The following is a 24,113-nucleotide window of genomic DNA, read 5'->3' as shown; positions in this document are numbered from 1 at the left end:
ATTTTTGTTGCAGAGGCTTACTTTGGCTCATCGACGGGTTAAATTCAACACAGTCAGCATTTCTGTTGCTCACTCTCTCCTGAGCATGTAAACTAGAATTCTATTACTTTCTAGCTCTGTCTCCTCTGTGAGGCTCCTGTGAGAAAGATAAAATTATATAAACTGTGGGTGCTTGAACAGTGTTTATTGAATGACTGATAACAGAGGAAACAGTTCTGTCTCAGTTTATAGATAGAATAGATAAAGAGGAACTTGGTGTTTTAAGGGAGAGACCCGAATCCCTGCTCATCTGCTTCTCCAGCTCCAGTTATGCTGTCGGAAGTATATACGATGGAGGTGGTGCTGGTGGTGGGGAGTCAGTGCCTAAATCTCTTCTTTTTCTGGTAGAAGTAGCAGTGTGTATTATCTTCCCTGAGTTCACGGGGTTGGTGGTGGCAGAGTTCACAATGGTGGCATTTGGGATGATGATGGTGTTGATCTTGGCAAAAGCACTGGCACTTTTGATTTTGGGCAGAACAGATAAATTATGATGTTCGGTCTGCATCATGACACTAAAATTCTTGGTAATTTTTAGCACTTCCTGAGAGTCCTCTTTAAGCATATGGAGCATTTCATTTTGTATGTAGTTTTTTATCAGTTGAACCACTTTTGCTCTAATACAACATGTTTTCTTTTTGCATTTATCTAACTCTTTTTCATCCATGTTGCAGTGCTCTTTGCATCTCCCCAAACCCATTACGCATCTTCTCAAGCCAAAGTATTCTGCACAAATAAAACAGAAAACAGTGCTAAGGTTAATAACTAGATGTGATATTAAAATTGGTAGAGCAAGAGGAATAGAGTCAGAGTGAATTTGTTAATGCTAAATTTAAAGTACAGTGGTTAGGGACGTTGATGGAGGCAACAGGCAGGCCAAGAGCGTCTTTGTACATCTCTGAAATCCAAAATAAATCTCTAGTCTTGTCTCATTGAATAATTAAAACCTTAAGAAGAAAAGGAAACTCATTTGCTTCAGGGTTAAGATTTTAGATCTCCAATATATAACATCTTAGACACTTGTTGAGTGTTATTATCTCTTCCCAGGATCCTAGGAAATACAGAGAAGAGTAAAATCTCTCATAAAAGTAACCCAAGGAAGAGTTTCAAAAGAGAATCAACTAGACTGTTCAGAAGTTCTGGCTTCTTGCCAAACTCAGTGGTCTACGACCTCCCCCTCCTCAACAATCACTTGACCTGTGGTTCTTGCAGCATGGTGTTCTATCATTTTCATCCTCTCTGGACACTGTGTCCCTCAGAGATCTTACTTATTAGCATAGCCTTAACCTCATCTCTATGAAGATAATTCCTGCATTATTATCTCTATCTCTAAATCCCCTGCTTAGTGTAGTATCTCATCTTCATCTGTTGAATGTTTTTCCATCCTAATGGTTCATCTATTTTTTTTTTCCAAATCCAGAAGCTTCTCCTTCACTCAACAATTCAACAGATTTTCCATAAAATACAAGAGATTTATGTAGCACCTACTGTTCACAGGCATTTTAATATTGTTTCTCACCAGAGAAAACACAGTAAAATATTGTATTTTAAGCAGCTACACTGATTAACCTTATCTTATGTGGGATTTGAGACTCAAATTTGACTTTACCGGAGATGACACAACCATACTTACTTATTTATAACCCTTTTCTTAGGGTCCCAAGATAAAAAAATTAGACACATCTTTGACTACTCTTTTACTTTCCCTTCCTTGACCCATTGCCAATTTAAAATCTGGAAGATTCTTGTATTCTGAAACAAGTCTCAATGCTTCTGTCTCCATTGCAGAAGACAGTGGCCAATCTTCTGACTTAGCCATTTGCCCTGATGTGTTCCTAGAGGCTCTTGTGGGTAATTTGGGGGTTTCCAGTAAAACAAAGGCTGAGAAAAGGAATGAAACTCTGTAGAAGTCTGAAAAAGTTGAGATGGAGAACATAGACCTGTTCACTGAATCCTGAGAGTAGATTTTTTTTCTTGAGCGTAATTTTGAGGTCTTCCTTCTTGTCACACTGAAATATAAACTGATTGAACCTTTTACTTAGAGCTAGTTTAAATTAGAAATAGAGCAAAAATGGGGTAGACTTGGCCGGAATCCCAGGTGATAGCTGTGTAGGGGGCAAGGAGGCAGTTTTATATACTGAATAATTTCTGAGTTCACAAACAATACCCTACTTCCTTTGTAGCTCCATGTGTATCCCCGTCAGACACAGTCTGGGTTTGGAGCCTGTGGGACTATGTGACGGATGGTGAATGACTGATGCAATATAAACTTTTCAGCTGTATCTTTGGGCATCTCATTTTCAGTGTCTCTTTGGGTTTCCGTTATCAAGGACTGCCAAATCTCTGCTTCCTCCAACCACTCCCTCTTAGACCCAGGATTTCACATTACCTGTGTTCACCTGCCACTGTAGCATGAGGCTAGCAAAGATAGGGAAAAGGAGCTTCATGGCTGGGTGTCAGAGAAGAAGCCTTGGATCTGGGTTCATATTCTTGAGCTCCAGCCTTTATTGGCATCTTCATGGCCTTAGGCTCTGAGCAGTCAAGTGCAGCCAAAGCTCACGGCAATTGTGTTTTCTATGATTCTGTTTGAGAATCAGTTCAGTTCGGTTCAGTTGCTCAGTTGTGTCCGACTCTTTGTGACCCCATGAACTGAAGCATGCCAGGCTTCCTTGTCCATCACCATTTCCTGGAGCTTGCTCAAACTCATGTCCACTGAGTCGGTGATGCCTCCCAACCATCTCATCCTCTGTCGTCCCCTTCTCCTGCCTTAAATCTTTCCCAGCATCAGGGTCTTTTCCAATGAGTCAGCCCATCAGCTGTGGCCAAAGTATTGGAGCTTCAACTTCAGCATCAGTCCTTCCAATGAATGACTACCTGAATACCTCATGCAAGAAATTTCCTGTTCTTAATCCTGGGGGGAATTACAAGACACATAAGACATGAAAGAAAACACAGCTCTTTACATTTCTTCCTCTTTAGATTTATTTAGGGTATCTGATTTACCCTTTGTGAGCCTAGAGTTAGGCCTGAGGCATTTAATGTATGAGAATCAGAAGAACAGAGCTTGTATAGCCATAGACTCCTGGAGGATAGAGACTTTGTCTTTTCTGTACTGTTTTCTCCATGGGTGCCAAATTAACATGAGAACTCAATACATGTTTGTTGAATGAGTTTGTGGGAAGCAGTTCTTGGCATAACTTTAGCTTCTTAAAAAAAATGAAATGTAATTAACATATAACATTATATTAGTGTCAAGTAGAAGTGAAGATGTTAGTTGCTCAGCCATGTCTGCCTCTTCGTGACCCCATGGACTGTAGCCCACCAGGCTCCTCTGTCTGTGGAATTTCCCAGGTAAGAACACTGGAGTGGTTTGCCATTTCCTTCTCTAGGGGATCTTCCTGACCCAGGGATCAAACCCAGGTCTCCTGCAGATTCTTTACTGTCTGACCACCAGGGAATGATTTGATATCTGTATATATCCTCAGAAGTGGAATTGCTGGACTGTATGGTAGTTCTATTTTTAACTTTTTGAGGTACTTCTATATTATTTCTATAGTGACTGAACCAATTTACGTTTCCACCAACAATGTACATAGATTCCCTTTTCTCCTTGCCGTCTTCATCCTTGCCAACACCTATCTTGTTTTCTTGGTGATAGATATTCTAACCGATGTGAGGTGATATCTCATTGTGCTTTTGATTTGCATTTTCCTAGTGATTAGTGCTGTTGAATGCCTTTTCATGTACCTGTTGGCCATCTGTATGTCTTCTTTGGAAAAATGTCTATTCAGATCCTCTGCCCATTTTTTAATCAATCTTTTTTTTTTGGCATTGAATTGTCGACTTTACACATGAACATCACCAAATGGTCAGTACCGAAATCAGATTGATTACGCCCTTTGTAGCTGAAGATGGAGAAGCTGTACACAGTCAGCAAAAACAAGACCTGGAGCTGACTGTGGCTCAGATCATCAGCTTCTCATAGCAAAATTCAGGCTTCTTAATAAATAGTGGTCCAATATTTCTACAAGTATTCAGCTGGTTAGAATATTTTCTTTTTTTACACTTCTTTTTGGAACTTGATCCATTATTTTTCACTGAAATATTTCAGAGTGAAAGTCGCTCAGTCGTGTCTGACTCTTTGCAACCCCACGGAATTCTCCAGGCCAGAATACTGCAGTGGGTAACCTTTCCCTTCTCCATGGGATCTTCCCAACCCAGGGATTGAAACCAGGTCTCCCACATTGCAGGTGGATTCCTTACCAGCTGAGCCACAATGCAGGTAAATTATAAATATAATATTATATTTCTATACATTCTAGTAAATATTTTTTTGAAAAAAGGGTTATTTTCCAACATAGCCAACACAATATCATCGCACTAGGCAAAATTAATAAAATTTCCATAATATTTAACAATTACTACTCAGTCTATTTTCAAATATCTTTAATTATTCCAAAACTTTTTTTAAAACAACTGATTTGTTCACACTAAAATTCACTCCAGGACCAGTCAATTTGAAGCTTTCTCTAAGTTAACATCAAATTTGCTTGACATGGGTGTGTCAAGAAGTGATTTTTTCTCTTTTTTTCTTTTGGCTGTGCAACATGGCTTTTGAGATCTTATTAAATAGTTCCCCAACCAGGGATTGAACCCAGGCCCTCAGCAGCGAAAGTTCTGAGTCCTAACCACTGGACCCCTGGGGAATTCTCTGATGTGATTTTTAATCTTGGAAGATACTGTGCACATGCATTTTTTTTTTTTTTTTTGAGAGTTGCCCACACAGGGTAAAAACTGTAACAGGCTCTACTTCCTTTTGAATTTTTAAGATTTTCCTTGATATTAGAGAGTCTTTTGAAGTCTCTAGATGTACTTGAGTCTTACAGAACAATTATGAAAGTATGATGTTTGTCATTTCCTAGGAGTTCTCTTAAAGTTTTGAAACTCATGATATTTGGATACCTAGTAGGAAAATTTGCTTTGTCCACTAGGTGACACTTGAAATCTGAAATGCCTGAATTTAACATGAATGGAAGTCAATGAAAACCAGAACTTAGCCATTCATGGAGCTTATGATTGAAGAAAAGGGGAAAAATGCATGACTGCAATGGATTTTTCAAAGTCTGCAGAAATATCAAATGGAGTATTTTAACTGGGAAAAATGCCTAATATCCTTTATTGCCTCTTAGTCTGATATGATGGGTAGATTAAGAACACAATTTTGACTAACCTGAAATTTTATCCATAATTTATGAAGTTTATTAATTTTATTGCTCCAAACATTTTCTAATTTGTTGTTGCTCAGTCGCTCGGTCATGTCTGACTCTTTGCAACCCCATGAACTGCAGCATGCTAGGCTTCCCTGTCCTTCACTGTCTCCTGGAGTTTGCACAAACTCATGTCCATTGAATTGGTGATGCCACCCAACTATCTCATCCACTGTCGTCCCTTTATCCTCCTACTTTCAATCTTTCCCAGCATTAGGGTCTTTTCTAGTGAGTCGGGTCTTCGCATCAGGTGGCTGAAGTATTGCAGCTTCAGCTTCAGTCCATCCAATGAATATTCAGGATTGATTTTCTTTAGGATTGACAGGTTTGATCTCTTTGCTATCCAAGGGACTCTCAAGAGTCTTCTCCAACACCACAGTTCCAAAGCATCAATTCTTCAGCACTTAGCTTTCTTTATGGTCCAACTCTCACATCTGTACACGACGACTGGAAATACCATAGCTTTGACTAGATGGACCTTTGTTGGCAAAGTGATGTCTCTGCTTTTTAATATGATGTCTAGGTTTGTTATAGCTTGTCTTCCAAGGAGCAAGCATCTTTTAATTTCATGCAGTCACCATCTGCAGTGATTTTGGGGCCCAAGAAAATAAGATTTGTCACTGTTACCATTTCCCACCCACCCCCCCATCTATTTGCCATGAAGTGGTGGGACAAGAGGTCATAATCTTTGTTTTTTGAATGTTGAGTTTTAAGCCAGCTTTTTCACTCTCCTCTTTCACCTTCATCAAGAGGCTCTTTAGTTCCTCTTAGCCTTCAGCCATTAGGGTATGTCATCTGCATGTCTGAAGTTGTTGATATTTCTCCTGGCAATCTTGATTCCAGCTTGAGGTTCATCTAACCTGGCATTTTGCATGATATACTCTGCATACAAGTTAAATAAGCAGGGTGACAATATACAGCCTTGATGTATTCTTTTCCCAATTTGAAACCAGTCTGATGTTCCATGTCTGGTTCTAACTGTTGCTTCTTGACCTGCATACAGGTTTTGAAGGAGGCAGGTAAGGTGGTCTGGTATTCCTATCTCTTTCCCACAGTTTGTTGTGATCCACACAGTCAAAGGCTTTAGTGTAGTCAGTGAAGCAGAAACAGATGTTTTCCCTTGCTTTTTCTAGGGTCCAACAGATGTTGGCAATTTGATCTCTGGTTCCTCTGCCTTTTCTAAATCCAGCTTGTACCTGTAACTATTGTTTTATACTTAAAAAATCAGGAGTAACTCTAACTGAGCTAAGTATTTTGTTGAGCCTGTCCTATGTACACAATTTTCCCTAAATGGATAGCTTTTCAAGATAACATATTTACACTAACATTATGTATTAAAAAAATAATTTAATATTTTTGACTGCGTTAGATCTTTGTGCTGTGTGGACTTCCTCTAGTTGCAGAGGTTGGGGGCCACTCTCTAGGTGTGATGTGCGAGCTTCTCATCGCAATGGCTTCTCTTGTCGTGGAGCACGAGTTCTAGAGGCACACGGGCCTAGCGGCCCCATGGCATGTGTAATCTTCCCTGATCAGGCATTGAACATGTGTCCCCTGCACTGGCAGGAGGATTCTTAACCACTGGACCCCCAAGGAAGTAGGGAAATTATTTTTATAGAGAAAATATTTTCTTCATTTTCACCTATACCACATGAAGGTATATGTGGTCCTTCTGGAATTACAAGCTTTCCTGTCTTGTATCCAGCTGTAATTTGGCCTAGAGATAACTCTGATGTCTCTGGAGTGTCTTATCAAAGAATGAAATGTATCTCTGGTTTAGATTTTAAAACCTTAGGAAACTCTCCAGAAAGATCCCGAAACTGAGTTATCACAGAATTTATTTTCTAGACTAGAAGATATTGATTATCCTCTGTGAATAGAGTCTCAGTTCAGGTTTGGAAACTTGTGAAAAATATTGTCCTTTCTGACAATACATGTTTTTTTACTATCACTTGAACCAGTCATGAAGCTTTTCTAGGTCATTGTAAGGAATGTTGACATTTTGGTATGAAATTTAATGTTCTATTAATTTCTTATTGCTGCTGTTACAAGTTACAAAAGAAAATTAGCAGCTTAAAGCAACACAAGTTTATCATCTTATTGTTGTGAAGGTTATAAATCCCAAATGAATCTCACTGGATTTAAAAGCAAGATGTCAGCAGGGCTGTATTCCCTTTGGGGAGCCTAGGAGAAAATCTTTCTTTGTTTTTCCAGCTTCTAAAGGATTGAATATTTGGACTCATGGGCCTTTCCTCCATCTTCAAATCTAGTCAGGTGACATTGTCAAACTTTTCCTGACACTGATTGTCCTACCTCCCCAGTGATTCTTGTTATTATACTGGACCCATCCAGATAATCTAAGACAATCTCCTTATTATAAGGTCAGCTGATTAGCAGCCATAATACCATCTACAGCCTTAATTCTCCCTTGCCATGTAACATCATGTATTCGTGGGTTCTGGGTTTTAGAATGTGAACATCTTTAGGGGAGCATTATTCCACCTACCTTAAATATCAATATCAACACACTTTGATTTTTCTACACTTAGAACTGGCTCAAAATTGTACATATAACTTATTTGTTTTTACTGTTGTAAATTTTTTATTGTTGATATTTGTTTTAAATATTGTTTTAAATATTGTTAAAAATAAACAATATTTAATTGAGCTTAACTTGGGTTTCGATATATGGAGGCTGAAACATGAAGGCATCTGACATATCACTTGTTGATTGACAGGTCTGCTTTCTTCATGTTTTTATTTAACTAGAGTCCAAAATACAGAATTATTTAGAGAAACTAACCCTGGGCATAGCCTACCTGTCATGGACCTGTATGTGATTTTCTCTTCAAATCATACTATAAACAAAGTTAATCTAAGTCACCCAAGACTAATCTATGATCTTTCTCTTTACTCTGGCAACTTTCATCAGCCAGTAAATGTCAGGCAGACATGGGCAGACACACACACACACCCCTCATCTCATTTGGAGAAAATTCTTACTTTGTTATGCTATGGAATTCTGCATCAAGGCCAAGGTGCTATCTTTTCTATTTTAGATCCACCTATCATGGTATTACTTAACTATCAATACATAAGAAAAACAAATCAAACCTTTGATTCATTTTGATTTAATGAAATAACCTGAAACCCACTGTAGCGTGGAGACAAAACCATGACATTGTGTATTTAAAATAGTTTAATCCTTCAATAGCTCTGGATGAAAGGAGAACAATAGTTAAATGGGGTGTGTGTGTGCACAGTCATTTCAGTCATGTCCGACTCTGTGTGACCCTATGGACTAGAGCCTGCCAGCCTCCTCTGTTTGGAAAGATAACATCTTAAGTAGGATTCAGAGAATATTTCTGAGTAATGAAACACATTAAAGGTCATTTATAAGTAAGGATTAAAAGCAATTTGTACTGCTACGGATTACAGTGGGAGCTACAGTAAATGTGAATGGGTGATTTTTTTTAACTGATCATGACTAGAAAGCAACGTTTCATTATCCATTCCAGCCTACTCAAAGGGAAAGTCTATTGTTTAGCCACAAAGGACCTTGAAAATGAGGAGACTATGGGCTTTTTGTGCCTAGCCAAGATTGCATAAAGCCTCTTGGATATTAAAGAGTTGACACAGCTGAACAGACTTAGAAGATCAACAGACTTAGAAATCTGTTGAAGTAGGTAGGTGATACCATTTTCAGGAAATAGTAATGTCATCTTTGGAAATCATAAATGTTAATTCTCTCAATACAGATTTTTCTCTAAAGATAGGTTCCTCTCTGAGTTGTGAGTAGGATATAAGGAGACGGATGGGGGAAGGATGTCCTGCCAAGTGCATTACCAATAAATTTCGTGAACAAAGCAACATCCTGTATTTGAATGTTTTGTCTTCAGTCTTCCAAAGATTGACTCAAAGAAGGCAGCCAGCGAGATAGGTTGGCATAGGTTAGCACAATGGCTAAGACCTTTACTTTAAGGTTTATGCAGACCTGTGTTATCCTAGCTCATTCCTCACTACTTGTGTGACATTGGCCACATGACCAATTCCCTAAATTGTGGCTTAACAATTTTAAAAAGAGATGTTAATATTAATTCCTACTTCATAGTGTTCTTGCAAGAATAAAAGTAAGTAATGCACATAAAATGCATTTGTCATCCAGTAGACCCAGATTGGGGCTTCCCATATGGCACTAGTGGTAAAGAGCCTGTCTGCCAATGCAGGAGATGAGGGTTTGATCCCTGGGTAGGGAAGATCCCCTGGAGGAAGAAATGGCACCCCAGTCCAGTATTCTTGCCTGGAGAATCCCATGGATGGAGGAGCCTGGTGGGCTAGTGTCCTTAGGTTGGTCCTTCAGAGTTGGTCACGACTGAAGCAACTTAGCATGTGTGCATGCAGACACACACTAAGAGGTTGTGGACTTCTCAAACCCTCCAGGGACTTCTCTGAAGTCCAGGGTTTAAGGTTCTGTGCTCCCAATAAGGCGGCATGTGTTCCATCCCTGGTCAGGGAACTAAGATCCCACATGCCGTGTGATATAGCCAGAAAAAAAAAAGAGGTGGAGCTGAGAAATGAGCTGAGACCAAGTGGGATACCAATGGGGCAAGTGCAAATCTGGTGGGGCCATTGGTCAATTCTCACTGCTCATTTTGACATATGAGCAATATTTGACAATCTTTCCTCCCTGACAAACTTAATTCACTCTGGTTACTGGTAAACATAATAAGCGATGTGCTGTGCTTAGTCGCTCAGTCACGTTCAACCTTTTGTGACCCCATGGACTGTAGCCCACCAGGCTCCTCTGTCCATGTGGATTTTCCAGGCAAGAATACTGGAGTGGGTAGCCATGCCCTCCTCCAGGGGATCTTCCCAACCCAGGGATTGAACTGGGGTCTCCTGCATTGCAGGTAGATTCTTTCCCAGCTGAGCTACCAGGGAAAACCATACTAAGCTATATGTAATACTTATTCTTAACCCTGATCCTAACTTTGTGCTATGATACTAGTTTAATCATCTTCAACATATATTTATATCACCTTCACAAATTTCAAAATTCTTCCAGGTAATGTTATAGAAAGATATTTGGATGGGCCCTAATTACTATAAATTCAAGCTTCTGGTGTCCACAAATTATAAAACAAGGTAAGCAACTTTCTTTAGGAAATTTCTAAAATAACTTTATTACTGTCTTGGGGGTATTTTATTTAGCAATAATTTTTCAGTACTTTAAAATCATCTTGTAATTATATACTGAAAATATAGTGTGAGTTTTGTGCTGTGTATTGAGAACTCCAAACTGAACTAGACCAGTGACCTGCCTTTAAGGGGTTCATGTGCGTGCATGCTCAGTAGCACAGTTGTGTCTGACTCTGCAATTCCATGGACTGTAGTCCTCTGTCCATGGGATTTTCCTGGCAAGAATACTAGAGTGGGTTGCCATGCCCTCCTTCAGGGGCTCTTCCCTACCCAAGGATCAAACCCGAATCTCCTGCATTGCAGGTGGATTCTTTACTGTCCAGCCACTGAGGAAGCCCCTAAAGTGGCTTGTATTCATAGATTATTGCAAATAATTGGAACATGACATGGTGTGACCAGCAACAAAAATATTTACAAAACACAGTGGTGGCACAAAAAGGGAGTTTGCAGCTCTATTTCATTGGGCTAGGGAAACTTTCACAGATGTAGAGATAATTGCACTTGGTTTTAAAGGAAAATTAGGAGCTCAACAGGGACAATTAGGTAGATGAGATAGGGTAATATTTGTAAAGAGAGATTTAAATGTGCTGGAATCAAATATCAACAATCTCAGATATGCAGATGATACCACTCCTAATGGCAGAAAGTGAAGAGGAATTTAAAGAGCCTCTTGATGAGGGTGAGAGAGGATAATGAGATAGCTGGCTTGCAACTCAACATTTAAAATACTAAGATCATGGCATATAGTCTCATCACTTCATGGCAAATAGATGGTGAAAAAGTGGAAACAGTGGCAGATTTTATTTTCTTGGGCTCCAAAATCACTGCAGATGGTGACTGCAGCCACAAATTTAAAAGATGCTTGCCTCTTGGAAGAAAAACTATGACAAACCTAGACAGCATATTAGAAAGCAGGGACATCACTTTGCTGACAAAGGTCTGCATAGTCAAAGCTGTGATTTTTCCAGTAGTCATGTACAGATGTGAGAGTTGGACCAGAAAGAAGGCTGAGTTGCTGAAGAATTGATGCTTTTGAACTATGGTGTTGGAGAAGACTCTTGAAAGTCCCTTGGACAGCAAGGAAATCAAACCAGTCAATTCTAAAGGAAATCAACCCTGACTATTCATTAGAAGGACTGATGCTGAAGCTGAAGCTCTAATACTTTGGCCACTTGATGTGAAGAGCTGATTCATTGTAAAAGACCCTGATGCTGGAGAAAATTGAGGGCAGGAGAAAAAGGGAGTGACAGAGGATGAGATGGTTGGATGGTATCACTGACTCAATGGACATGAGTTTGAGTAAACTTCAGGAGACAGTGAAGGACAGACAAGCCTGGCGTGCTGCAGTTCATGGGGTTACAAAGAGTAGGACACAACTTAGCAACTGAACAACAACAGGTTATGGAAGTAACAAGTTGAGTAGGGGCACCAACACTAATCTGGCAGAAATGTAGCTGGTTCCATAAAAAAAAAAGCCCAAGAGAGGAGAGTGGGAACCAGTTCAGAGTGAGTTGAACACCATACTAATGAGACTTGATCTTTGAAAGATTTTAGTTGTGGAATTGAGTTTTGTTGTTGTTTTAGTCGCTAAGTTGTGTCTGACTTTTTTGGGACCCCATGGACTATAGCCCACCAGACTCCTCTCTCCTTCAGATTTCCCAGGCAAGAATACTGAAGTGGGTTTCCATTTCCTTCTCCAGGGGATCTTCCTGACCCAGGAATCGAATCCACATCTCCTGCATTGGCAAGTGTTTTTTTTTTTTTTTTTCCCCAACCACTGATCCACCAGGGAAGCCCTGGAATTGAGCTTTACTGGATGGGTAAGACATTATGGGAAACTGAAATAACATCAATTCATCTAGTCAAGCCTAAACGCAATCTTTCTCTTAGAGAATTTTCTGAAAGTTTCATACATTAAAAAAATTATTCCCTGGTGGTCCAATGGTTAAGAACCCACCTGCCAATGCAGGGGACACGGGTTTGATCCCTGCTCCAGGAAGATTCCACATAAACCATGGGGGCAACTAAGCTTGTGTGCTGCAACTACTGAGCCTGTGCCCTATGGTCCTTGTGCCAAAACTACTGAAGCCGTCACGCTCTAAAGCCTGTGCTCCACAACGAGAGAAGCCATCACAATGTGAATCCTGTGCACCGCAACTAGAAAGCATCACCCCTCACCGCAACTAGAAAAAGCCTGCAAGCAGCAATGAAGACCCAGCACAGCCAAAAACAAAGGAATGAATAAAATTATTATTGCACATGCTTGTGTTTCCCTGAATTCGTTAATGATTCAACTTTCCAGATGAATTTGTGAGTGAAAGGTGGTACTAGTTGGATGGGACATTGGAAGAGAAGGAATGAACTAGGACTGACCCGCACAAACCAAGATGTGTAGCCAACCCACTGTGACCCAAGTGGGCTGATGGCCCAGGTGGAGAAATCACTGTTCTTGTTCTCTGGGAGCTCATATCCTGAGGAAGGGGGGGTAAATGTGATGTGATGAAACATTCGGTGACTGTGAACTCCATATTTGGGAATGAACGTGGGGGTGGACTTGAATTTCATCTTCTTCCATGTGGGTTAAAATGAGAGCTCAGAATGCTCATAGCATCCAAAGCCGTGTCTCATCTTGAAAGACTCTCTGTGGTTGTGTGACACAGATCACTGGACAAAGAAATTCTGCTGCCTAGTTGTCTTGGGAAGTCTGTAAACATGAAGCTGTTTCTGATCCTCATTATCCTGCTGTTTGAGGTATCTGAAGGTAACTTGTCCAAATGCACCATGAAATTCAAGGAAATATTACTATTCACAGGACTAAGGGCAGGGCCTTCAAGATAGTTGATATCTTGCTGAGATCATCTAAAGGACCCACTGCCCTGGGTGCCTGACTTGAGTCTGTCTTAGAAGACAGGTTCCAGGAAGGTAAGAAATTGGGGCTGAACTCTCAGAAGTCCTCTCCTTCCATCATCTAGCATTACCTTTACAATGGTGAACAGTTTTCACCCAGGAATCTGGCCATCTCTTTTTCCATTTAAATTCATTTTCAGCCTATATTACAACAGTAATGTGAACAGTAGAAGCTGTGGAGTCCTGTAGATGTGAGGTTAAAATACATCTTCCTCATTGCCTAGTTGTATGACATGAGCTAATTATTCCCTTTGAAAATCAGTTTTCTCATCTATCACGTAAGGATAATGACTCAGTTCCACAATGATTGTACTTATGCAAGGATTACATGAGTTTACTAAAGTGCAGCACCGAAGTCATGGTGGGGGCTCTGACCATGAGAATTCTCTTCCTTGCTGTTGTAGGAAGGTAGGTTGTCTCTTTGTGGCCCTATAAATGTCCTTTTAACCTTCAAAGATGATCCTGGTTGTGGAATTTAGAATATGGAGAATCGTATCTTTGTTTTCATCTTTATAAGGGCAAAGAAAGAATTGGAAAAGGAGCTTTATAACCTCCGTGCAATACTCTGAATAGGTGACAATTTGAATGTGTGGGAAAACAGGTAAACATGGAATTGAGTTTAATCTGTGGACAACATATTTATCTGAGATCAAAAGGAGGATGGGAAGAGAGACAGCAAGAGTGAGCAAGCAAGAGAGAGAAAGAGAGAGAGAAGGAGAAGAGAGGAGATAGGAGGAGCCAAGCTGTGAAAAGAATGAAGGAAGGAGTTTTCAATAGCAATATGCTGAGACCCATGAAGTATCAGCCAAGGGAGACTTCTGCTGCCCATATCAATGAGTGTGAAACGTAACGACACTGTTAACTTTAAAAGTTCTATCTGTGATGTTCTTTTAAAGGTTAGTTTGACTCTGAATTGTGCCCTGGTGACAAGTTGATACTGTCTAGGGCTGACGGGGTGCTGACTCTGAACATTGGCTAGGAACCTGGGATTTTACATGTCTGAATTTGGGATGAGTGTCAAGGAGGAGACTCTGAGTTTTCTCTCATCATAAGGTTCACTTTGGGACCACAGGAGGCCATAGCTTGTGGGAAACCACATAACTCTTCTTCTCTGCCTCAGGAACTAATCTGGTTCATTGCTGTTTCCTGTGCACAGACGCAGCGCGGTCCAGAAAATGCTTTAGTACCATAGCAGGTTACTGCAAGAAGAAATGCATGTTGGGGGAAATATATGACAAACCATGTACAAAAGGAAAACTATGTTGCATCAATGAAAGCAAAAAGAAAACACATCAGCAAGCTGTACAACAACCTGAACCTGCAAGCAAGCCTGATCTGAAGCTGGACTATGTTATCTTACCCACTGTCACACTTGGCACAATTCCACAATAAACCAAGTGCTGTTCCACTGGTCTCCTCTCTTCTTCTTAAACCAAAAGGGCCACCTAATCCGATGGGGAGGGGCAAGAAATTGATGTACTTCTTGTGTGAACTTGATTTTCCACGTAATAAAGTCTTATACTTTCCCCTGGATTTATTTGTTCATGTATTCGCTCATTTCTTTCAACCCTCCAAACTTAAATGAATATTTTTCATGTTTTGGGCCTTATGCTAGCAACGTGGCTGATACAGATATGAAGTGAAGATATTGGTAGAAGTGGCAGTTAGTCCCTCCATTTTCTATGTGAGGTAGTATTTCATAGCATTTCAGGTATTACTGCTCTTTTTAATGAAATTTCTTAGGTCTAAACAGATCTGAATGTCTTAACTTTGTGTGTTTGGGAATGAATACAGAGAGTTTGACTAGCAACCAAAAATTTGTTAGGAAAAGGCAAGACGTTTGAATATTTTCACAAATAGTTTTTGGGGCAGGAGTAATGGGCAGTGATAACAGCTAATGATAATTCCAATACACCATCTGAAGCTCATTTAATGTTCATGTTCCATCTCCCTTTTTAGTAGCAATTTGAACATCCAGTTGACACAACTGGGAAAATATTACTCTTAGGATCTCTGAAAGAATTTCATAGTCTGTTAGTTTCCATAGTGTGAAATTTATAAACTTTTGGCTATTTGGATGAATGACGTCTGCAGTTCTAATGGAAAATACTGTGACTATAGTTGACAGTACTGTACTGTATAATTGAAGTTTGCTGACAGTGGAACTTGTATTCTCACCAAAACAAACAAAAGAACATGAAGGTGATGGATATATTAACTAACTAGGCAGGAGATTCTTTTCATAATGTGTACATATATCAAATCATCACAATGTATACTTTAAATGTCTTGCAATTTTATGTCAATTATACCTCAATAAAGCTGAAATTAAAAACTTTAAAAAAGGAGTGAAATTTAAAGCCTTATAAATTGAGAAGGACATATTTAAAAAGCTCTTCATGAACTAGGTAAAATTTTTAGTAAGTCATGCTTTCTAAATGAACAGAACTGAACCTTTTGTGGTGACATCCATTGATGTTGCTTGGTTGAAGTATTAGTCATAAGTAGCTTTCATGAAGCTAACATTTACTCATCTTGGATAAAGAAATCAATGAGCCTTATCTCTCCATGTGCGTGCATGCTAAGTCACTTCAGTCGTGTCCAACTCTTTGCAACTCAATGGAATCTTCTGTCCGTGGGATTCTCCAGGCAAGAAGGATGGAGTGAGTTTCTGTGCCCTCCTCCAGGTGATCTTCTTGATCCAGGGATTGAACCTGTGTCTCTTATGAGTCCTGTACTGGCAGGTGGGTTTTGTTTTGTTTTTTTTTTTTAGCCACTAGTGCCCCCCGTGTACTGTCACTCTGCTTATTTAACTTACATGCAGAGTTCATCATGTGAAATGCCAAGCTGGATGAATTAAGATTGCTGGAAGAAATATCAACAAACTCAGATATGCAGATGATACCACCCTACTGGCACAAAGCAAAGAGGAACTGAAGAACCTCCTCATGAAACCAAAAGAGGAGAGTGAAAAAGCTGGCTTAAAACTCAACGTTCAAAAAACTAAGGTCATGACATCTGGTCACATCACTTCATGGCAAATAGATGGGGGAAAATGGAAACAGTGACAGGTTTTATTTCCTTGGGTTCCAAAGTCACTGCAGATGGTGATTGCTGCCATGAAATTAAAAGATGCTTGCTCCTTGGAAGAAAAGCTATGACAAACCTAGATGGTGTGTTCAAAAGCAGAGACATCACTTTGCTGACAAATGTCCATATGGTCAAAGCTATGGTCTTTCCAGTAGTCATGTACAGATGTGAGAGTTGGACCAGAAAGAAGGTTGAGTTGCTGAAGAATTGATGCTTTTGAACTGTGGTGTTGGAGAAGACTCTTGAGAGTCCCTTGGACAGCAAGGAAATCAAACCAGTCAATCCTAAAGGAAATCAACTCTGACTATTCATTAGAAGGACTGATGCTGAAGCTGAAGCTCCAGTACTTTGTGTGATCCTATGGACTGTAGCCTCCTAGGCTCCTCTGTCCATGGGATTCTCCAGGCAAGAATACTGGAGTGGGTTGCCATGTCCTCCTCCAGGGGATCTTCTCAACCCAGGGATCGACCTGGGTCTCCTGCATTGCAGGCAGATACTTTACCATCTGAGCCAGTAGGGAAGCCATACTTAACATTTACCTACCTGTTAGAAAATATGGATGTGCATTTATTGTAATGTTATACAAGTATGCAGTATACTATTGTATAGGTACAATATCACACAGGTCTTTACAACTGATTCATATTATTCAACTGAAACTTTATGCCTATTGTTTAGTAACTCATTTACCCTCTCCTCAGCTCTTTTTAGGGCTTCCCTAGTAGCTTAGCTGGTAAAGAATCCACCTGTAATGTGGGAGACCTGGGTTCGATCCCTGGGTTGGGAAGATTCCCTGGAGGAGGACATGGCAACTCATCCAGTATTCTTGCCTGGAGAATCCCCCTGGACAGAGGAGCCTGGCGAGCTACAGTCCATGAAGTCACAAAGAGTTGGACAAGACTGAGTGACTAAGCATAGCACAAAGCAGTATTACTGTATTTGTCATTACAATTAATTGAGAAAATTTCATGGTCAGTATTTGTCCCTATGCTGTGCTATGCTATGCTAAGTCACTTCAGTCGTGTCCGACTCTGTGTGACCCCATAGACCGCAGCCCACCAGGCTCCCCCGTCCCTGGGATTCTCCAGGCAAGAACACTGGAGTGGGTTGCCATTTCCTTCTCCAATACATGAAAGTGAAAAGTGAAAGTGAAGTCGCTCAGTCGTGCCCGACTCTCAGCGACCCCACGGACTGCAGCCTACCAGGCTCCTCCGTCCATGGGATTTTCCAGGCAAGAGTACTGGAGTGGGGTGCCATTGCCTTCTCCATTTGTCCCTATAGTCTTTATGTAATCTAGGTTCTATTTATGTACTCTTATCTAAGAAAAGTGAGAAGGTTTTTAATATAATAATAAACATATACTATCTGCTACAAATTTGGATATTGTTAGTGCTTGTAGAGAGGGGAATTATAGCTTTAAAATTCTCATGTATGGAATGAAGAAAGACTAAAAATAAAAGAGATAAACACTTATCTAACAATGTTAGGGAAAAAGGGCATATTAAAATTAAAAAAGTAGAAATAAGACATTGTATTTCACACAGGTAAAATGTAGTGAGGTGGATGAACCTAGAGTCTCTTATACAAAGTGAAGAAGTCAGAAAGAGAAAAACAAGTATCATCTATTAATGTATATAGATGTATATAATTAATGTATATATACGGAATCTAGAAAAATAGTACCGATGAACCTAGTAGAGCATGGACTTGTGGACACAGAGGGGTGAGGTGAAGGTAAGATTAACTCAGGAAGTAGCATTGACATGTACACTGTCATGTGTAAAGTAGATAGATGGTGGGAAGTTGTTATGTAACATAGGGAGCCCAGCCTGGCGCTCTGTGACGACCTGGATGGGTGGGATGAGGGGAGGGGAGGGAGGGTCAAGATGGAGGGATTTTATATATATATATATATATATATATATATACACATATATAATTATGACTGATTTGTGTTGCTTTATGGCAGAAGCAAACACAGTATTTTAAAACAATTTTCCACCAAATAAAAAATAAAAAACAGGTGATTTTTTTGCGTGTGAAGTTGTTTGAAAAACAAGTGAAAGTAAGAACATAAGTAAAGACTTTGAAGAAGTGGAAACTCAACTAAAATTAATGAAGAGCATTTGTTTAATAAGTGAATAGTGAGACGTGAGAAAAGCAAAGACATAAACAAAGGTCACACAGCAGACGTCAACCAGAATGTATCTTACAGATGTGAAAAAGACGAAGAAAACATTGTAAGTTGTTTTAGGCAAATACATTTGAAAATCTTAAAAACCAGGAAAAACAACAAAGCAAAAATACAAAAGCTGACTGAAAGAAATAGAAAATGGGAATTATCCTTTAAGTCATCAAGAAACAACCTATAATTTATACACTTCCTATACAGAGTTGAATCTTAGTTGATTGTATGAAATGTTTAAAGATATAACATGAGAGGCCCTTAGACAAGTAGGAAAAGAGAGACTACTGTCAGATTGATTTTGTGTTTAGTGTTTTAATTGAAATACACTTGTAATTTTAGACCAACTTTCTATTTATAGAAAATTAATGCAAAGACAGTATAGGGTTTTCCCTGTTGTTAGCATCTTACACGCCCCTGATGCATTTGTCACAGTTAAGTACATTGACTAAGCTCTGTTCTTATAACTTCAATCGTTTTTCTTTAACATTTTTTTCTTGTTTTAGGAGACCACACAGGATATCACATTACCTTTAGTTGTCTGTCTCCTTGATCCTCCTCTGGTCTGTTACAGTTTCTCAGAAATTTTTTGTTTTTGATGAATTTCACAAGACAGCAAAGGTGAAAGCCTTTTTCATCACATCATATGTTCACGCTGTCATGCTTTTCCCATAAAACCTACAGCGTGATTTCATTAGGTTTACCCACTGTAAAGTGACTTTTTGCTGCTTTTCATTCTCTACACTTTGGAAGCAACTCACTAAAAACAGCCCATATTCAAGGGAGAGGGAGGTGAAGCTCCACCTCCTCAGGGAGGAAGTATTTATATTAATTACTTGGAATTCTTCTGTACAGAAAAATCTGTTTCTTCTCGTCTATTTATTCATACCAGTGTGAACTCATGGATGTTAACTTCTGCATTGTATTTATAATCCAATGTTATGTTATTTATTTTATTACTCAAATTGTCCCAATTTTGGTCATTTAAAACTCTTTCAAAGTGACTCTATGTCCCATTTACATGCCTCATCCTTCTGATTTTTATAGCATGTCCTTACTTTCTGGCACTACAAAATACTTTGGGGGCATCTTGTATACTCTGTGCTCCAGTCCTAGAATAGGAGAGAAGAGAATAATTGAGAGAACATATACCACAGATTCATGATGGATATTACAGCGGTGAAATAATATAAGAAACAAAACTGGAAAATAGTGTGGAAAGGAGTTGGAAAGGAAATTTTTTGTGTTCAATTCAGTTCGGTCGCTCAGTCATGTCCGACTCTTTGTGACCCTGTGAACCACAGCACACCAGGCTTCCCTATCCATCACCAACTGCTGGAGTCTACCCAAACCCATGTCCATCGAGTCAGTGATGCCATTCAACCATCTCATCCTCTGTCGTCCCCTTCTCCTGCCCTCAATCTTTCCCAGCATCAGGGTCTTTTTAAATGAGTCAGCCCTTCACATCAGGTGGCCAGAGTATTGGAGTTTCAGCATCAACATCAGTCCTTCCAATGAACACCCAGGACTGATCTCCTTTAGGATGGACTGGTTGGATCTCCTTGCAGTCCAAAGGACTCTCAAGAGTCTTCTCCAATACCACAGTTCAAAAGCATCAATTCTTTGGCTCTCAGCTTCCTTTATAGTCCAACTCTCTCATCCATACATAACTACTCGTGTTACTCTTATCCAAAATGTATATCTTTAAGAATTAGGTGGAATGTATAAATGGATTGTCATTATGTCATTTTGCATATCGAGACAGCGGTAGGTCTCATACAACAGTGCAATTCAGACCAGTTCCTAGGTCCTTTACATTTCCTCCAAACTCGTTAAGGGCCCCAGTCACAGAAAGGATGCATTACTAGTGGTAACACATTAAACAACGACAACAACAAAGAAAATAAAATCTTTAGTCTTGCAGTTACGTACTTGTATCTGTCTCCTCCTTATATAGTGAGCTCCATAATAGTGGAATCTTACTCATTTCCATCTTCCCAGTTCATTGCTTTTACACACTAAAGAAACTAGACGTACCCATAGTTCAACTTTGGGTACTCTATTCTTAAACCAAACAAAGTGCACGTATATTCTCCTAAAATGTCCTGTCCTTTCTAATTTCCTTCTATTTGTTGATTTCATGTTGTTCACTCAAATTACCTTCTTTACTAACACTCAGATGTTGAAATCCTACATATTTCACAAGGCACCACTCTAATCCTAAATTCACTCACCAATTCTCTTGAATACTCAGCTTCATATTTCTTCTCCTGAATTACATGTCTACTTGTCTCCTTCCAGTCTTCCATGTTATAGATTTTTTAGTGTATCCATTATATCTCCCTTTCAAGGGTAGGTTCTCTGTTGCCCTTATCAATTCATAATTTGATATATTGAGTTTTCAATCTCTGGTTAAAGAACAATGAGTCAGAAAACTGGCAATGAGCTTTATTAGACTGTTTTTTAAGGTCATTATGGGGATCTAGGAACAAGAAAGGAGAGGATGTGGACTACTGCATCTTAGATCAATGGAATAGGTTGAGAAACGAACAGGAAATTGTGTTTGATTTATGTAGGCTTTCTGTGGGAGTGTGTAGAATTCTGTTCAATTAAATAATCTTGAGAAAAAGTAAGTGCCAATGTCCTTAGCTTTGGACGAGGTGGTCTGGTGATTTTTTTACGTTCTTCCAGTTCCACAATACTGATGCAACAATATCTTCCATTTTCACATAGTACTTCACGTACTTCTGTTGTTCTGCATATTTTCCTGCAGTATCCGTGTATATGTTGATTCCAGCATCTCTTAAGTTGTTCGGTTACTGTGCACATTAAGAACAATAGGCCAAGGTCAGAGTTTGAGACAAAAGGCAATTTTGGTCATGGGGAAGACAGGGGATGTTTGTAAGGATAAGGTATATGGGAGACTCACAGAGCATATATCAGTAATGTCCCACAGATATTACCCTCCAAGAGGGTGAACCTTAATGTTTATGTCTAGCTGGTCACTCATATTTTGTTCCTCTAGATTTCGGGGCTTCCACCCAACATCTGATGGACTTCACCAAGAGCAGTGGGTCTCATTTACAGAAATAAAGAAGTGGAATCCTTGAGTTCAGGCCATGGAACTATGCTATGCTCCATTTGAGAACCTCAGTAAATCTGCCTCTATTTAAATGCTTCTAAAGTACTACTTCCTGGAGGAGGAAATGGCAACCCACTCCAATATGCTTGCCTGGAGAATCCCATGGACAGAGGAACCTGGCAAGCTGCAGTCCATAAGAAGAGTCTGACATGACTGAAGTGACTTAACAGTAACATAGCAGTGTACCGCTTCTTTACCACTGCTCAGAATACAATCATTTCTTACTATGTATTTATGTCTGACTCAGACTCTGCTCTTGGTTCATACTTGCTACAATGATAAAGAATGACTTTTTTTGGTCCAGTCAGATGTTTTCCCCCCTCAACATTCTTCCTCCCCTGTTGCTTCTCAGTATTGTACATTTTTATCAATGCATATCTTCCTTTGGCTTCTACGTCATCACAATAATTTTAGATTTGTTTTATTCCTCCATGACTCCCCATTTTCTTTCTAATTCCAGAGGAAGGAATTCCTCCAGACCTTTGCTCACCATGATATGTCTTCTATCCTTCAGTGATCCTAAATATTTTCAATAATCTAAGAGTTTAGGATGTTCATATTTTGGCTTCAGGGCTTGTCCTATCCTCTGGGTACTAACCCCAGAGAATGAAGGCTGAGAACAAAGATGCTGCCTCCAAAACCAAGTTCTAGAGTTCCTTTGACTGTTAGAAATTTAAGGGGCTAGAAGTAGGCCATTCTTACTCTATGCTGCTGCTGCTGCTGCTGCTGCTAAGTCGCTTCAGTCGTGTCCGACTCTGTGCGACCCCAGAGACGGCAGCCCACCAGGCTCCCCCATCCCTGGGATTCTCCAGGCAAGAATACTGGAGTGGGTTGCCGTTTCCTTCTCCAATGCATAAAAGTGAAAAGTGAAAGTGAAGTCGCTCAGTCGAGTCCAACTCTTAGTGACTCCATGGACTGCAGCCTACCAGGCTCCTCTGTCCATGGGATTTTCCAGGCAAGCGTACGGGAGTGGGGTGCCATTGCCTTCTCCATTCTTACTCTGTAATAACAAGCAAATACAAGAGATCTGGTTGTGAAAGAGGAAAGGAAGCTAATTTTTAAATTTTTAGTATATGCCAAGCCTTATGCTGGATGTTTTATCACTTAATAAATTCCCCATGAACCAAAGGGCTTCCCTGGTAGCTCAGTCGGTAAAGAGCCTGCCTGCAATGCAGGAGACCTGAGTTTGATCCCTGGGTCAGGGAGATCTTCCAGAAGAGGAAATGGCAACCTACTCTAGTATTCTTGCCTGGAGAATCCCAAGGACAGAAGAGCCTGGTGGGCTATAGTCCATGGGGGTCTGAGAGACTAAACCTACCTACCATGAACGAGGTGTCATTATCTCCACAAATGGGGAAACTAAGGCTCTGTGAGTCTTCACCTTTTATCCAAAGTTGATAAAGTAGTAGATGCTGAAGGCATGTTTCTTAAGCCGGAATCCAGAGTTCCTTCTTCTTCCACTATTCACACACGCTAGTATAATGTTGATAGATTAAAATACATGTATACGGGATCAGAGTGGAAGAAAATAAGGCTGGGTGCTAGAGTAAAAACTCTGTATCCTCAGAAATAAGGGGATTCCCAGTTATTGGTCTTATGTCTTTCTGTAGTGAGTCTTTCTCAGAGGAAATTATGATCTCTTTTTAGCTCTGTGAATACTCCTTTTAAGAATAGTACCATAGTAGAAGCACTCAGGAAGAGGGAATTTTTGATGATATTTGATAGACTTCAGCCATTCCTAGGGCCTTATCTTTTCCTACTGTGAGTTATAAAATCCCCTTGAGTTCTTGAAAGTACTCTATCCATTATTGATTTGAGTGAGCCCCTGGAAAGCAGCTACGCTCACCACTATACCACCAATGTGGTTTGAGTGAGCCCCTGAAAATCTCTGGATTACCTGTGAACTTCTGGAACAGCAGAATTGCAATGATCAGGAGGAGCCTCATGGCCAAGCTTCCAGAGGAAGTGACAACCAGGTCTCTTGGTCCACTATGTCACCTTCCTCAGAGACTTAGATTCTTATACAATGAACCAGAGCAGATGGTATGATATGAAGTGTGCCCCCAAATTTCTGAATTGCGGATTTTGCAACATGTGGGCAGACACAGGAAATTTGGTTACTCACTTAACCCACACATGGGATTCAGAGAAACAGTGTGTTCCATCTTATCACACCTGATGCCATTCTGTAGGCTGTAGACTGCTGGTGAGAAAAGTCTGTGCTTTCTCTACTTTGGCTGTCTGCCTAGATAGACAGGTAGACCTATACTTACTTCTAAGAATGAATAAA

At 39.9% G+C, this 24,113-nt stretch overlaps 2 protein-coding genes across 2 annotated transcripts; both read right to left on the bottom strand.

Moving 5' to 3' along the window:
* Nucleotides 1–220: 220 nt before the first annotated feature.
* DEFB129 (defensin beta 129) lies at nucleotides 221–2,483 on the bottom strand. The gene is given in 2 exon segments (XM_086335184.1): nucleotides 221–762; nucleotides 2,426–2,483. Coding segments are annotated over 2 exon segments (600 nt in total).
* Nucleotides 2,484–21,114: 18,631 nt separating this feature from the next.
* LOC147360457 (beta-defensin 127-like) lies at nucleotides 21,115–23,819 on the bottom strand. Its single transcript, XM_086332591.1, has 2 exons — nucleotides 23,721–23,819; nucleotides 21,115–21,500 (listed from the first exon to the last, which is right to left on the bottom strand). Exons 1-2 carry the CDS (start codon nucleotides 23,767–23,769, stop codon nucleotides 21,250–21,252), a joined length of 300 nt encoding a protein of 99 aa, XP_086188717.1. The 5' UTR covers nucleotides 23,770–23,819; the 3' UTR covers nucleotides 21,115–21,249.
* Between the last annotated feature and the right edge of the window lie 294 nt (nucleotides 23,820–24,113).

This window comes from Bos grunniens, chromosome 13 (genome assembly GCF_055505025.1).
Source record: "Bos grunniens cultivar Pamir isolate PY7600 chromosome 13, Bosgru_T2T1.0, whole genome shotgun sequence".
Taxonomy (NCBI): Eukaryota; Metazoa; Chordata; class Mammalia; order Artiodactyla; family Bovidae; genus Bos; species Bos grunniens.
The sequence above is the reverse complement of the archived record's forward strand: the minus strand, read 5'-3'. Positions and strand labels throughout refer to the sequence as shown.

Bases quoted from the DNA above. Each gene is read 5' to 3' on its own strand.
- LOC147360457 (XM_086332591.1), bottom strand. From the start codon at position 23,769: ATGAGGCTCCTCCTGATCATTGCAATTCTGCTGTTCCAGAAGTTCACA. The intron at 21,501-23,720 runs GTAATCCAGAGA...TAATGTGCACAG, and splicing joins GCTGTTCCAGAAGTTCACAG to TAACCGAACAACTTAAGAGA.